Source organism: Pterocles gutturalis, unplaced genomic scaffold (assembly GCF_000699245.1).
Source record: "Pterocles gutturalis isolate BGI_N339 unplaced genomic scaffold, ASM69924v1 scaffold28624, whole genome shotgun sequence".
Taxonomy (NCBI): domain Eukaryota; kingdom Metazoa; phylum Chordata; class Aves; order Pterocliformes; family Pteroclidae; genus Pterocles; species Pterocles gutturalis.
In genome coordinates this window covers 1-16,723 of record NW_010129038.1, presented here as the reverse complement: position 1 = coordinate 16,723, position 16,723 = coordinate 1, and the positions used below count along the sequence as shown (strand labels likewise).

The 16,723-nt window shown below is 36.8% G+C and overlaps 1 protein-coding gene across 1 annotated transcript; it reads left to right on the top strand.

Annotated features, from left to right (window-relative positions):
• On the top strand, window positions 1-5,355 carry MLANA (melan-A). Its single transcript, XM_010079831.1, has 4 exons — window positions 1-71; window positions 2,646-2,742; window positions 4,232-4,333; window positions 5,287-5,355. Exons 1-4 carry the CDS (start codon window positions 1-3, stop codon window positions 5,353-5,355), a joined length of 339 nt encoding a protein of 112 aa, XP_010078133.1.
• The last annotated feature ends 11,368 nt before the right edge of the window (window positions 5,356-16,723 follow it).

The window sequence follows — 16,723 nt, the reverse complement described above, 5'->3', positions numbered from 1 at the left end:
ATGCCCAGAAGAAACCAACATCCAGATGGCAACTTTTTCAGAGGGAAAGGACACAGCTATCTTGCAGAAGAGTAAGCATAAAGCAAAGCCTATTATCATAGCGTGTAAACTGGTGAAAAAAATTACATTGAAAGAAATGTACAAAATAGTATCAGAAAAAGTCATTGTTGATACAGGTGGAGTGCATTTTGCCTCTCCTGTAGTTGTCTGTAATGTTTGTCATTGCAGAATCACAAAGAGCCCTCAACAGTTAAGAAGAACCAGAATTGCAGAATCCAATAATCTAGAGTTTGATCTTTTGATCACAAGTCATTAACCTCTATAATAAAGTTACCAGGTTTATTGAGGCTTATTTAGAATTTTCTTCTGAGGCTGTTGCAAGGTGATCTTTACACTAATTTCCACCTCCAGATTCAGTACCTCTCTTTAGAACCTCAAGGGCACCTTGTCTCACCCTAAAGAATAATATAAGTGAAAACCCCAGAGAAATGGTAAAATACAATCAAAAAGCAGATGGAGACATCAATGGCATACAAATGTGACTTGGAGTAAATTGCTCCTGGCTGAGACTCCATTTAAGTGGAACTAATTCAAGCTAATACTTTTGTTAGTTTTGGCTTACAATAACAGACATTGGGTCTTGGATCACTAGCGACACTATCCCACTGGTGATGTGTTACTACTTTAGACAAGTATTTTCAATGTGCTTGGGATATCTGTACATGAAATGTGCTTCTGGTACTGGTATACTGGTCCCCAAACTTGGTGACTTGTCCCACACACACACATTCTGCAAGATATTTGTTTCTCCATGTTCATCCCTGGGCAGAGAGAATAAACAAAGGGGAAGGCACTCTCATAGTCCTTCCACAGCAGTTCAGTTCTCCAGAAGAGAAAGCTGTCTAGTCATGTCTCAGCACTTGAAACTCTAAGCACGCGACCCTCTAACTGCCGTGAATTCCAGTGGCTGCAATTGTAAGCAGTCTTTTTCTACATGTGCAAAGGAAAAGTGACTCTCTCCTTCCAGTACCAGAAAGGACATTCAAGATACAAGCACAGATGACTAATACCACAGCTGCAACTTTAATTGGAATTGCAAGAACTTTCAGGGACACTTTTCATACTAGCCTCTGAACAGGTTGGGAAGGAGTTAGATGGCAAATACACAGTTAACATAATGAACTCCAGAAATGACATACATGCTGTGGGGGATACAGGCTAATGGACGGCTAAAGCTACAGAGCACATGAAAAGCAGAAAGCAGTCTCAAAATGCAGAAAAGGCAGCACTCACTTAGAGTCTCTCTTAAGTTTTGGCTCTTCTGGTGACAGTACAAAAACCAGTGCAGCCAGCTTGTAACTTTGAGAAGCAGCTGCAACACGGCTGCACCAGGAAGCAAGTGAATGCTGTGAGCTGTATTCTTGGGTTAAACCGATCTCCAGGCAACACCTAGTCTTGAAGGGGCAGGAGCAACTTGCAAGATTCAAGTACTTGTGAAAAAATCTCTTTGGCTCCAAGGGGCTTCAGGCTTCAAACAGCACACAGGCAGTTCAGAGACAAAGACAGCCTGTTCTGCCATATGAACCTGCTTGCATCTTCTTTCAGGCTTCTTAGGTCACAAGGCAACACTCCTTCACAAGACTCTGAGTCAGTGAAAAAGACAGCAAACAGATATAAAAGGTCTCTGATAAGTTACATACCCTACTCCTCAGTTCTGATGGAAAAACTTGGTGGTAATTACTGGAGGGCAACTGGATATGAGACATATGAAAGTATTTTAAAATGAGTTTATTCTGACTCGTGGTAATTTTTTTTTTCCAGTCCTCTTTTCCCTTTGAGCATTTTGCAGACTCTTCTGTTCCTAAATAGGCAAAGAACAAAATAACAAGGAGTGAATTCTGCATGTTTTAACAGGGAGGATATTAGCACAAGAAAAAGGGGTTTTGTGACTAGGAAACTTGCAATTACTTTGTCAGCTTGCTTTCTGACAGGTAGTGGAACTCCCCTACTTCTCCAAAGTCCTGAGTAAGCAGCAGGAAGGAGGTCTTCCAGCACAGTTTGCAAAACCCACGTTCCCTAAAATGACCGAGTGACACCAATACTGTCCCTAGTATGTCACAGGAAAAGAACTAAAGAATTATAGAGCTCTTTATGAATAATTCAAAGTTTCTTACTCAGATTTTGAGGTTGCATAGAGTTTAAGGCATCCAAAAAAGCCTTCTGTCACCAGCAGTTGTTGCAATATGATGCAATTAGGATATATTTCTCAACATTTGCTGCCTAGAGAAATGTAACAAATAAACATCAGCTGTGTCCCTGCAGGTGTGGCATTTAATTTATTTCACATTCTCTTCCAATATTGCAATGCTCTTTGCTGGATTTACAGTCACTGGTAGATTATCATCTTCCAAACAAAATATTCCTCATTTTTAAAATGTTTAAGAACTTGGCAGATAATTTAGCTAATCGCTTAATCTACTGAGACTGGCTAAAGCTGCTGATACTTTGACTATTTTCTAGAGCTAAATTCTGTTCTATGCCTTCCTCTGATAAAACACTACTAACATATTTGCTCTAACCGTTCTTGCTGCCAGAAGAATGCATCTAGTTGTGGTGTTAATTATTTTGCTTTGGTTTCCCAACAGAGCTCTGGGTATCGGACTCTTCATTTTGGTGCTGGCGATTTTATTTATCTTTGGCTGCTGGTATTACAAAAGACGTAGTGGCTACAAAAGACTGCGGGTAAGCATGGCTGCTCACTTTCTAGAATGCTATTATTTTGACAACATATTAACATTTTTTGCATTACATTAACGCAGAGAACATTGAATCTGTAATAGGGCATCATTATCTCAGGCAGTACATCCACTGGCATACACACAGGCAGAACCACACAATATGAAACACACCTTGCCCTGAAGAACTTGCAAGTCAGGCAGAGTGGTAAGAGAAAGCAGAAGCACAGGGAGATAAAGCCAGTTGCTCAACTTTGCACAACAGATCAGTGGAAAAACTGATCTCTTGGAAGCATTATGTTTAATATTTAGATATAACCAAGATGTGTTCTGTTTATTTTCATTTAAATAAAAAATAACATATTCACTACTCTTAAGACTTACCCCTAAATAAAGACAGAAATGATTACAGTAAATCTAGGAAGTAGAGAAGAAAATAGCTGTAGCATGTAACTAAGTAAATATTATGTTCATGTATGGGTGATGCATTATGAATTTGTATAAAAGTTGACCTGTAGTTTTAAGATTTACAAAAAAAGGCAGCGTAGGTTTGAGGTTTGCCTTCTAAACACTACTGCTAAAAAAATTCTACTTTGTGTCTTCTTAATAAAATATATTAAAAAAAGGTACAGTCCTTCTCATAACATCTGTTGTTTGAAGTCTCAAAGCTTTATCTTTGAAGTTCTGCTCTCTCTTAAAGTGAAAGCTTTATCCAATTATATGTTTTACAATAAATATATTTTAGTTATCCTAATACTTTGAGAAAGACATGACCACTTGGAATTAAAAAACATACCTCTCATCTAAGTCAGCAAATCTGTTTCCTTGCTGTTTCCCATAACTTTGTCCTGTTACGTTTCCAGTGATCTATCCAATACATATAACAACTGTCAGAATACATAAAACCTGAACTTTCATAGTGAAATGTTACAAAAATGAAGGTAATACTCAAAAAAACCTTCAAAAAGCAAATCAGAATTCTTTCATGCCTGCTTTGTACACCATGGCAAAAAGCACAATCTCTTTTTAAATTCTTTTTCATTGCAGATTCCTGCTTCCTGGTTTTGAAAATCCAATTTTTGTTAGGCTTTTTGGCTAGGGGAGAGCTGGTAAAGAATGTATACAAAATATATGGTGTAAAAACAGAAAAGAAAAAGGTTGGAGATTAAAGAAGGAAATGGGTGTGATAAAAAGGAGAAGGCATTCAGGTATGTGAGACAGTGTCAGTTCCTGGAGCAGTCCTGGACCTAAAGAATGTGATCCTCATTTTTCTCACAATGTAATTGGATAATACAGGAGAGAGAGAATATATGTTAGCAGAGACAGCAAAAAGTGATAGACAGATTACCACTTGCTGGCATTGTATCTGGCCCTAATCCCAGATCCTAATACACACTAATCCTAAATGTGCTGTCAAATATTAAATTATGCATAATTTGCTCCAACTTCACATTCTCCCTTTCATCTTCCCCATATTACTTTATGATCTGTCACAGAGCAAAAGCCCTAGTGTGGGCCCAGTACAAACCGTGGTAGGTGAGGGAACAACACTGGACTGCAAAATGGCTCTGCAGGAGTACAGGAACTTTAATTCTGTGGTAAGTTGCAACTCAAGGTTTAATTTACTTACGATGTAGTAAGACATGGTGAGACAATCTTGGTAAACAGTCACTTGTTGATGATTTATTTCTTGAGATTTTCTCTCTAGATTGGGTCTTCAATGCCTATATAAGAGCTTCAAAAGTAGTATTTTGCACAATTTTGACTGTGAAAAGGGTTCTAAAAAAATCTACTTTTAAGAATTCTTCTTTCAAAAATTGTCTTTCACCTACCTTTAGTCTTAAGTTGTGTGATCATTATGCAATCTATTAGAATGATGTAGCACCTGCATGCTGAAATACACTGAATAGACAAACATCTCCCTAATAGATATTCTGCCATTCCGACAAACAACAAATGGATTGTGTCTGGTATTCTATACCCTGACACGGATTGTCATGAAACGTTATAAAACTTCAAGGTTTTAGCTCCTCTAATTATTATGGAAAGATGATAATTCAGACATATAATTTTAAAGATGTTGAAATAACTTAATTGATAAATATATGTGTCAAGTTATGTGTGTGTTTAAATAGTTTTAGAATAGGGAAATGGCTAATTTACAACCAATTTTAAATAAACTGCCCAAATTGTTAACAGTGGAAATAAGACAACGTACCTGCATCAAGACTCTAAAAGAAAACTTTTAATATTAGTCTGAATTCTCAGTATCAAAAAAAAGAATCCTTTTTTAAAAAACTCCTGTCCTTATAACATTGAAAATTATGTCTTTGGATGAATGATACAAACAAAATGAATTTAATCTGACACAAAACCAAAAGACATATTAGCAAAACCTAACCTTAAAAAAATAAAGACATACTGAATGAGGTCAGAAATAAGCTGTAGTACCACATCTGATATGAAGGTAAATAGCTCACTGCCTTTTTAATGTGATTTTCTTTTACCTCAGTTGTTTTTCAGTCTTTCACACCCATTTTCCTTACCATAGGTACCTGATGCTCCACCAGCTTACGACAAAATTGCTGCAGATCAGTCACCACCACCTTATACACCATGAAAACATGGAATCTTAAACTCTAACCATACCAATTTAATTTCTTCGTACTCCCTCTTAATTTTCTGTACATGCTTAAAGCACGTACAGAAAGCATTTCTTAAATCTAAAATAATAAAAAAAAAATCACATGCTTTCATTAGCAGTTGCTGAAAATTATTCCTGCTTAGTTTACAGAACTGGTTCTTGAAATGCCTCAATAAATCTCAATGTGCTTTTGTCCTAAGTTTTTAATTTCCTGTGGTAAGATTAATACACTATACTCAAGTCTGGGTATCTTGCATCCTTCACAGATCTATCACAAGTACATACCATTGAGTATCAACCAGAGTAGAAAGCGTTGGTACCTTTGTTTTCATCTTCTCCACTTATGCTCCCTTTCTTTAAAAAAAGAAATAAATAAATGATTCCCTAGAATGTAGTGTCCAAGAATCTGTCATAAAATGGACAAAACCTGTACTATGTCCTGTTACACAGGCTAACTGTTCTCCCTACCAGCAGTTCTATGCGCTGTTCTAAAGTTAACCCGCAAAAAGTAAGTATATTTTACAAGAAGTTTTTACCTCACATCACTTGTTTATGTACCTGTAATTAAATAATTCCTCATAAAACATGATCCAAGCAATGCAGGAATTTCTGCTTAGAGTCATGCTGGTCAATGAGTACAATGATGATCACCTTTAGTCTCCTTCTTGTAGTCTTGTGAGAAAGCAAAAGAACTTGGCAGATTGAGAGCTTTACATGTCATCTGTTTCTAACATGATGAAACAATATAAGAAAATGTGTGAAGCCCATGTTCTCTGAAGAACACAGAAGACACCAAACTCCAAGATGTTAATTTTTCCAGGTTGCCAGAGCACTATCAGTAATAGAAAACAAATATTTGTGACAGACATAAATTAAGATACATACATTGGGTAGTTATTGTTCACTTAGTCTTTTTTGTTATTGTTTACTTGCCAGATTATTACTTAAGACTATATGCAGATAAATTTTTACACAAGGCCTGATATCTCACAGCAGGAGGCAGCTAAAACTTTACAACATTAGTTGAAATAAAAGGTAGTTACAGAAGAAAACTATTTTAATAAAACAATTATTAACTGCTATTAGTAAAGGACACAGTTTTTGTCATTAAATATGCAAACACAAACACCTTAAAACAAAAAATTGTTTTAAATACAAGGCAGATTTACTTGCCTAACATAAACTCTGTATATGGTGACAAATAATAAGACATAGGTTTTAAAAACTGTATAATGTAGGGCCACAAAGAAGGTCAGAGGGCTGGAGTGCCTCCCATATGAGGACAGGCTGAGAGAGCTGGGCGTTGTTCAGCCTGGAGAAGAGAAGGCACCGGGGAGACCTTCCAGTACATGAATGAGGCTACAGGAGGGATGGGGAAACACTCTTTATCAGGCAGTGTAGTGTTAGGACAAGGGGTAATGGTTATAAGCTGAAAGAGGGTAGATTTAGATTGGATATTAGGAGGAAGTTTTTTTACTGTGAGGGTGGTGAGGCAGTGGCTCAGGTTGCCCAGGGAAGCTGTGGATGCCCCATCCCTGGAGGTGTTCAAGGCCAGGCTGGATGAGGCTTTGAGCAACCTGGTCTAGTGGGAGGTGTCCCTGCCTGTAGGAGGGGGGCTGGAACTATACGATCTTTAAGGTCCTTTCCAACCCAAACCATTGTATGATTCTATGATTCTTTTGTAATAGAAGTGTTTACATAGATTAGTAAAATGAGATACTTGTTGGAAGGTAATAAATATCTGTAATTGCTGTGAAACGTTATAATCAATATATCTGTTTCTATACACTTATTTGCTATTTGTATTTAGCAATTTACCGTAAAAAGCTGTCTTACATGTGTAATTTCCAACCTCTACCTTTAAGGAAAAAATTCTGTGGACTTGTTTAGTGACAGGAAAAAAGAATATGCAGGGAAAGATACAAAATACCACCTTACAGCTGGTAAGTGCCAGAGATGTAGAAGACAACGGCTGACTAAATTTTTTGCAGAAATGGTAAGCTAAAGCTTGAGGCTAATGATCTTTAACAACTCTGTACTCTGCAACTCTCTACCCTGGCACAACGACCTTTCAAAAGACTGTGTGGTGCTACGGTTGAATAGAACTGACATGCACATTAATGTCTGAGAAAAAAAGTAATCTCTATAAGAATTAATTACTATAAAGATGTGAAGTGCTTAGAGTTCAAAAAGCTTTACTTGATCCCACACATTTTTACTAGTATCAGCATTAAATATGTTACTAGTCATTTCAATATTTCACAAGGAAGTTAACATTGATGAAGTAGAAACATTAATTTATTTCCAAAACCATATAAGGTGAAGTTGTTGGAACTGCTCAGCAGCCAGAGCTGGAACTATTGAACTTTGACACTAATTTATACAATAGTTAAAGGATGGATAAACCCTCTTGGAAACCTATCCTTAGTTTTCAGAAAGTCCTCCTGTTTTTCTTCCCTGTGAAAGCAGTATTCTTTCTTTATAGACCCAGTTAGACAGTGGTCTCAGATTTTAATTAGTGCAAGAAATTAAGAGTAGGAAATAGAGGTTGATAGAGTACTATATTACATATGTGGAAGCTTCATCATTCATGCTAAACACCCTCACAAATTCCATTTTTCAAATCTGTCTCTATACCCAGTGAGGGTACACTGGAGAAGCTGGCTGCTGATCCATTAAAAACATCAATACAGGACAGGACAGAACTTGAAAGCAAGAGACCTTAATTGCCAAAGTTGCATGCTGCAAGAACTGACTCTGTTATGTACTTTCTGTATTACACTCAGTCACACTGTACTTTATCAAAGACACGCTAAAACTTTCTCAGATGTCTGCCCCCCTGAAGAAGAAAGAGAAATGCGTGTAAACTTCTCAACTACCACATAGGAGAATGTGGCATAGTGTTTTCAAGTTTCCAGGAAAGGCTTTCACATTAGATAGTCATATGACCCCAAAGTAATAAATGGTCACCAAATCTTAGATTTATAATTTCTTTGGTATGGTCATGTACAGGAAGGGTGTAAAAGTCAAAGAACTCCTGCTCCTCTTTTTTACTGTCTGTGCAATCAGGCTGCAATCATATGCCTTGTATTATAACTATAATTTCTCAGCAAACATGACCTTTGTGCTTTATTTTCTTCCACCAAATGAGCAACTGAAGAAACCCATGGGCAATTTCAGTTCTCCTACAGGATGGCGATGAAGTGAAGTGGCTGGTCGTAGTGGGAGAATGAAGCTCCGCTTGCCACTGGTCTGTTATTAAACTGCTTCCATCAGAGAAGCAGACACACTGTTATTAAAGCTTATCTGTACAAGAAGATCTTAGCAACATCTCTATAGCTATGCATGCAACCCTTATGTAGGTATACACTGAACAACGTGAAAAACAGTCCTTTTATTAATATAGTGTGTTTTGGTCAGATTGCTAAATTATAATGGCAGTAGCAGTTGCATTGTCTGTGTTGGGCTTCCTGGAATGATCCTGCTAAATCATCTGCTTCCTAATGAGGTTACATGCCTCAACGTTGCCTTAAAGGATTCCAGCGTATTGGTCAGCCATCCCAGCCACTGCACAAAGGTAAAATGCAGCAGGTCTTGATGAGTGCAAGCTTCCTGGCACACTTAACCACATAGTTAAACACTCACTGGGCCAAGAGCCATAGGGTATACACCGCATAGGCCAGAGACGTACGATAAAAGAAAGTACCAAGGACTTTCCACAGGAAGCACTTGGTTTCTTAAAGTCTCACCAGTCCAGTGTTACAGGACTGGCATATACAGCTGGTTACCAGGACAATCCAATGACGCTTACCTCAGCAATCTGTTGGCTTAATATCTGCTGCACCTGGAGGTGTAGCTAGATTATCTTTGCCTCAAGGCCTGTATTAGTATTAACCATACTGCTTGTCATTTTTCAGTTAAATAAAACATTGCCAGCATGTTTTGATTCATGTTTATGTCTAATATGGGTAAATATCCATTACTTCGTTGGTGTATGTCCATGTATTTACGTGACATAAGAGTACACTTTCTTGCTTTTGAAATCAAATTTATTTTCACATCTTATGTAGAGGAAAAGGTTAATCAGTTCCTCTGTGCTTTGGAGAGGTATCATTTATTCATTTGTATTTTTCTGATGAGTGCATATTAAACTGTGCAACAAAACTTAAAGACCATTGTGTATTCAGGCCATTTCATTAAACACGTGTAGTTGCCCATTAGATCTGAAAAGTGCTTGAAAGTTTCCAGTGTTGTCTTTTTTACATACAGTAACAAAGGTAAACTAGAGCGGTATAAAGTTAAAAAAGCTACCTACAGCTACTATCTACACATCCCATACATGCTGACAGCTGAAAAACAGCCCTTGTGCACTTCTTGAAATTGACTCTCTGTGTTCTGCTTCCTTACACAATCTTCCCAATTTTCACTTTACTTCCTTTCCCCAGAAACTCTTTGGCTCAGAGGCAACTTGGTTTCTAATAAACAGAAAGAACTGTTACTTCCCTTGTTGCAAGGGATGTTTTGTCCATCTAGGTTTTACTCTTGGGCCAATGCAAAAGACCACATTTTTGGGAGTAGCAGTGTTCCTAGATGCCTTGTGTTCATGGGAATATGAAGGACAGACCCTCGTCCATCTCACCCTGAACCATCTCTCAAATTTACTCATCAAAAGAGAACCAGTGACTACCGGGCTATATTTTACCAGGAAAAAAAGGGCAGAATGTAGAATTCACTGTGACAACACTTTGAATACCATAGCTACAAGCCACAGTTATTGCCTTCTCTAGTTCCCCCAGAAAACTTTTGCCCTGTGATAGTGGTAAACTCCACTCTTGCTGGACTCACGTGGGCCAAAACCTGAGCAATGACTGAGCAGCAGATGTGCCTTCACATTTCCAAACCATTTTAGTATAGCCCCAGGGACATGCTTGGACGACATGCCTTATTTGCTCCGTCCCCAAGAGGTACGCCACATGAGTTGAGGACAAATCAGTATGAGACAGAGTGATGGCCTAATGTAAATACTTCAGTTTTTCAATACTAATTTTGTAGGGTCTTTTCAACTCTCCTACCTTCCATTCCTGGCTGGGAGAAACAGACTGCCCTTCTGCACATTCACTACGTTCCCTTTACACAGAAAAGCAGCCTTCCTTCTTCACAGTTCTTTTTTGAATTTAATTTATCATCAGCTGCACTCTTGGAGATATTAGGGAAAACAACTGACTCATTTTTGTTGAAGAGCATTTTCTAAGAAAAAGGAAAAAAAATCTTTGAATTTCTATCAGTTTTTCCTTTCCCATATGCCTTGGCAGAAGTAAATGATTTCTGTTTCTGCATAATATCATTTAAACCTTACACTTAGACACTTAGGAGCAAAACAGATGCCCCTTTTAGACACTCTTCAGTTCTAGATCTGCTGTCTGCAGTTGGTTGCAGGAGGAATTTTATGCTTGTCATCTGCTAAGCATATTCAGAAAAATCTTGGAACTGCTTCAGAATTTGCAGTAAAACAACAAAAATCATATGGTAAGTGTGAATATTCCCTGAACATTGATCTCCTGTAGTACATCCTTTCAAAGATTAAAAGGTATCAGATGCCTGCCTTGTAATAAATTACCCCCATTTCTGTATCTCCAGAAATCTCTTCCTCAACATTTTTGATGTCAATACAGATTTGAGAGGCCTGTCTTTCTTACATTTGTAATGCCCAGGTTATACAGTCCACATGCTCTACACCTGTTGGTTTTTGGCCTCACCAGCAGGAAGGACAACAATGATATTTCACAGTCAATTCCTCGTTCAAAATTTCTGCTTTTTATCAGGATTCATGCACCAATCCTACCACTTCTGAAACTGGAGAAACAATTTTATGCTTTTATGTCCTTTGGTTTTTCTGCTCTGCTTCTCTGAATTACTGCTCACCTTTTTCCAGTACCTGATTCTCTGGCTGCAAAATCTGTTCTTTCATGTCATGGACAAGTCCAGTCTGAGTTCACATAATTCTCCTGGAATTACTGTTGGAGGCTGTGTATACGTATTGGGGAAAATGAACTCATATTTGACCTATTTCATGTTCTTTCCACCAAGCATTCTCTACTGGCCATGGCAGTGAGATAAATGCCAAGTACAAGGTGCAGCTCATAACAGGGACTGGATGGGACTGCCATACCAGCCATATCACTTGCACTCTGTGTACCAAAGGTTATGTTTTTGCATCAATTTCTTAGGCCGTGGAAGGAGCAAAACACTTTAGGACAGTCCTCCCCCAATTTTTGTGTTTATCTATCAAAGATTCTTCTAAGATCATCTTGCAGAAAAGCATTCTACAGGAAAGAACAATATTTTGATGGTATAACATGTAGCTGAACTGTAGAATACCAGCCCCAAACAAAACTGTTGTAATTTTAGTATTGGCATGTTGCTAATATGAATTGACCAGGTTTTTTATAAATATATGTAAGCAATTCCTCCTTCCCAGTAGTTAAAATGGAATATAATGCTAAAAATACCTGCTTTTTATACTGCATAAAGATTCCATCATAATTCCACTCCTTCCTCATTATAACCCAGACACTCTGTGACTACAGAGTAATACCCCATCACTAATTCCTCTTTGATATTCTATTTTACTGCTGCACGTGATTAAAATAAAAGGGGTGAGCAATGATTTTACAAATACCAGTACGTTATGTGGACAGGATCTCAATGTATATAGTGGTACTAGGTGCCCATGACCTCTAGATAGCCAAAATAGTCTGGTCTTATACTTGTACATTTACTGTAAGGAATCAATATGCACAACTAATTAAAGAAGCATATTGTCTTCTTTTTATGACATCAATATTGACAAAGTTCTACAGCCTGCAGACAATCACAAAAATCACAGTTATAGGTACTTAATTTCCTATCTTGTTTTCCTCTGCTATTTAATTTCTACAAATGCTACCTGACAGTGCCACTTGCATTCTTGAAAACAATTTCACTTTCTAATTAATTTTTCTTCTTTGTAAAAACAAAGAATTGGGGAAAATGAAGCAGTAATCTAGTTATCAAACCTTTAGTTATGGATGGGATGCTGTAAGAGGAGTTAGGGAACCGAGGGTCCTGTTCCCAGTTCTTCCATGTTGCTTCGAGAACTCCGTACTTCATTTTTTTTTAATCTGAAAAAGGTGGAAAATAATATTTATGCACATTTTAATATACTTTCTGTGTAATAAACTTATTTTCAATAAATATATAAAGCAATTAATTACATTTCCTTTACTTTGCTTTTACGTACCATTTGTTTGTTGAGTTCGGCTGAGACTGAAATAAAAGATATTGCAAGAACACCAACTTCCTGCAGAACTTCTGGACTAATCATATATGAAGCAACCAAGTATCCTGGTTTCCAAATTTATGCCAGACACCCAAGTATGACTACTGATAAGCAAATTCAGTATTTTGAGAAAAGAAGAAAAGAGAGTTTGTTTTATGCCAGTGTAGTTTCAAGGAAAATATTTAAAATAGAACATAAACTGTGTCACATTTGGAAAAGTGGCCTCTTCAACAACTCAAAAATTTTTACTTGGGTGCCGATGTGTACAAAATTGTCACTCACTTAGTATACAGACCTATGCACAAAAATCATGAGAGTTAAAAAATGATGTTCAAAATCATTATGGCAATTTGTCCTTCTACATTTTCAAGAGAGCTACATCAAATAAAAGCAGGTACTGTACAGTCAGGGGAGAGGGCCACACCTGCACCGGCTTCAATAACCTGGTTTAAAGATCGTATCTTTAATACAGCCATGATATTCTGTAAGTAGTGTAGTATTATAGGATTAATTTACTTTATTTTGACACTGCTGCGTATTTGGTTTACAACAGATATTTCTACAAAACAGTTAGTACAAGGCTAAATAATAGTCACAAACCAATCCCAAAAATTTGAAATAATAATTATTATGAGGGAAAAATCATCATCACACTGCTGAACTAATTCGTAGTGCTTTTGGAACATGCACTGTTCTGATCCCACATCTCAAGGATATAGTAAAATTGAAAAAGGTACACAGAGCAATGATTACTTCCATGTAAGAAATAATTCAATTGACTTTGTCTCTTTATTCTAGAAACTAACATGGCAAAAGTCTATATATGCCACACAGAAAAACAAATAAAGAGCAAAGGCTTATTTTATCTTACAATATAAACGTTATTTGCATTAAATTAAACTAGCAAGTGCCAGATTCAGAAACAGGAGATTTATTTACACACTGTGTGAACAACTCTTTACCATGGGACACTATGGATGATAACACTTTACATGGGTCCAAGAATAATTATAGAAAGGATTGGTCAATTTCATAACGAAAAATACAGAGGGCTATTAGACTGAAAAAAAATCACAGCTGTCTGAGGAAGAGTGTCTCACAGATTAGTGGATACTAGAAGAGTATTCAGGCCTGTTATGCTCCTTTGGACTGCTACTGTTTGCTGCAAGAGCGATGATGATATGACAGATGGACCTTTAGTCTGATACAGTATTACTAACCTCCTTTGAAGCAGTAAATTCACTTCAGGTGCGCTTACAGAGAGCAGGCTACATGAATTTAAGCCTTTTAAGCTGTTTTTTTTTTTTTTAAAGGAAACAGTCTGATCATAACCAACATTCATGCTTTTATAAAAGTTATTAATTTACTTTAAAATCAATTTGGGCTACTAAAATTCTGTACTACCACAAAATATAAGCAAAGCCAGCTACGAAATAAACTCTGTGATGAGGCTATGGACTCCCTTCAAATGCCAGCTTTTAGTAATATTCTGACCCACTTACACAAGACAAATAAGTTTCTCTTCAGGAGAATTTTTCCTTCACTTTTCGCGTTGTACTCTTTGCTATGTCACACAGTGAAAACAGAGTGGGTTTGAGTGACTTGACAGTAACACACTTGGTTTGAAGAGGTACTTCTGTGACTCCTAGTACTTGTGAAATTTAATTGCTTCTAGTATGATACAGACAGAATCCCTGGAAGAAAATGGCAGCACACACATACAGGTTGAACAGTGAGGCAAAATGAATGTAATTTTCTACTCAAAGCAAAGCAAAATTATTGCACAAAATATGTCCATTTAGGAAAATACCAAAGATATCCAAAATGTTGAAAGACATTAATAACCCCGAAGTTTTGTATATAATAGTGTCTGAATATCTGCACATAATACCTGAAGGGGTCCAAAAGCAAGGCATTTTACAAGCTCTGAAAAGCTGAACATGTTTTCTTCAAAGATTGATTTTTTTATATATATATATATGTTTGCTTATATGTAATTTGCTTATATATAATTAAATGCCTTTTAAACTTCAGGTAAATATGCAGGTACTTCTGCTCTTTCATTGCTTCTGTGAATACAATCCACTTTTTAGAGTTCTTTTTGTTCAACAGGTAGAACTACATATTTGCTAGAGAGAACAAAAGATCGATAGCAAATTGTCGATGGCTATTTACTTTCATTTGAAAAAAAATCTTACTCTGACCAACATTTCTATTATTGGAGAAGAGTGATGAGAAGAAGAATTTTATTCATAAAAATGACTATAATTTTTTTTTTTTACAAAATAATGAATCGTGCAAACCCATTACACAGCAGTCTGAAGCCTTTCTCCAAAAGGATCTGGAGTCTGAACATGTGTCCAGTAGAGAATAGAAGCCCATTAAAATTCTTATCAAACTGAACCAAACTTGACATGTTGCAAAGAATATGCCTGGCAAAGTAAAAATATTTATAAAACAATTATAAAATATTACTGCACTAATTCAGAAAATTTCTAAGAAATAATTCATATAAGTAGCTTGAGTTCTGAGTTCCTCAATTAAGCTTTTCTAACTTTTCTCTTTATTAGAATTAATTACAGCATAATCTTTCTACTACATTAGCACACAGAAAAATGTCAAACAAGAATTTTTTTCCATCCAGGCTGCCTGCAATAGTAGAACATAGTCTTAAGCTTTCCAAACAACAGAAGATATTCACTCTACAACAAACATAAAGAAAAATAAAAAAGAAAACCAGGCATTGTAAGGGAAGATAAAAATCCAAGACAGTGAGTGTCAAGGTTCCACCCGTGAAATGGAAACAAAATCTGTTGCTGGCATATATGGTTTTAGAGTATGTACAATGTCCATGAAGAAACTGCCCTTCTCTGCCATCTTCCTCTGTTGGAAAAGTCACCTGCAGCATTCAACTGCAAAATGAATTCAGATTTAAAAAGCCTTAATATTGTAAGCTCTGTCAGGCAGACACCACTTACTACTAGTTGTCTTCAAAACTGATTACATAAGACCTTTAATAAAAAGTAGGAAAAGTGTACCAGGTAGCTTTTTCTAAAATAAAAACAAACCTTCTCTCACCCCAAATCTGCCAGCTACTGTCTTTCCCAGCCAAGAGATAAGATGGAGATTGCTGATCCAGAAAGAGGCAATTTTCCAATTATTTTTTTTTACTTAGTGCAGAAAGGGAAGGTACCCATGGAAGGCACACGCCTTTCTTCCCCCTGCTTTCCAAGAACTCTAGTCAACTAGTTACCAGATTACTTTTCAGCATAGTATGAAGGGCAGCCAACAGAGGGATCAAGCTCTGGTCTTCTTCTTCAATCCAAGATCCAAACTGACAAACCGTGTATAGCAAATGGGGAGGGGAAGGAGAAAGCTCAACAGGATGAGGAGCAAAAGCTTAAGCTTCATCTTGATGAAAATCAGTCTAAGAATGCTGCTAAATACAGATATGTAAGTTTTCATCCCCCTTCGAAGACACAGCTATTAAAAAGGCAACCAATGAGTTCTTCTGAAATCTTCCCTTCTAGTTTCTAAAAAAAAAAAAACCAAACCAAAAAAATGCCACACATACAAAGATGTTCAGCCTAAGACTGGATCTTCCAAGCAACTGAGAGAGACTATGACTTCAGATTTTAAAACAGCTTCTAAAATCATAATTTTCCATAAAATAAGAACTGCTAGACAGGTACCCTTTCTTTATATGCCAAGTCTCAAAAGATACCAAAAAAAATTCTCTATTTTCAAGAACACCTGTGAACTCAGCTGCTCTGCAGAAAACAACCCAAGGGTTTTACCAGATCAAATGCTGAACTCAAGCCAACAAATACTGAATACATTGCATAAAAAGGGAATGTTTATGTAACACATAAATTATTCCCATTCAAAGCACTAATAAGGCCTCCTTTAATATTGCATGATATTTTAGCACTATAGAATCATAGAATCATAGAATGGTTGTTGGAAAGGACCTTAAAAACCATTAAGTACTTCCAATCCCCCTGCCATGGGCGGGGACACCTTCCA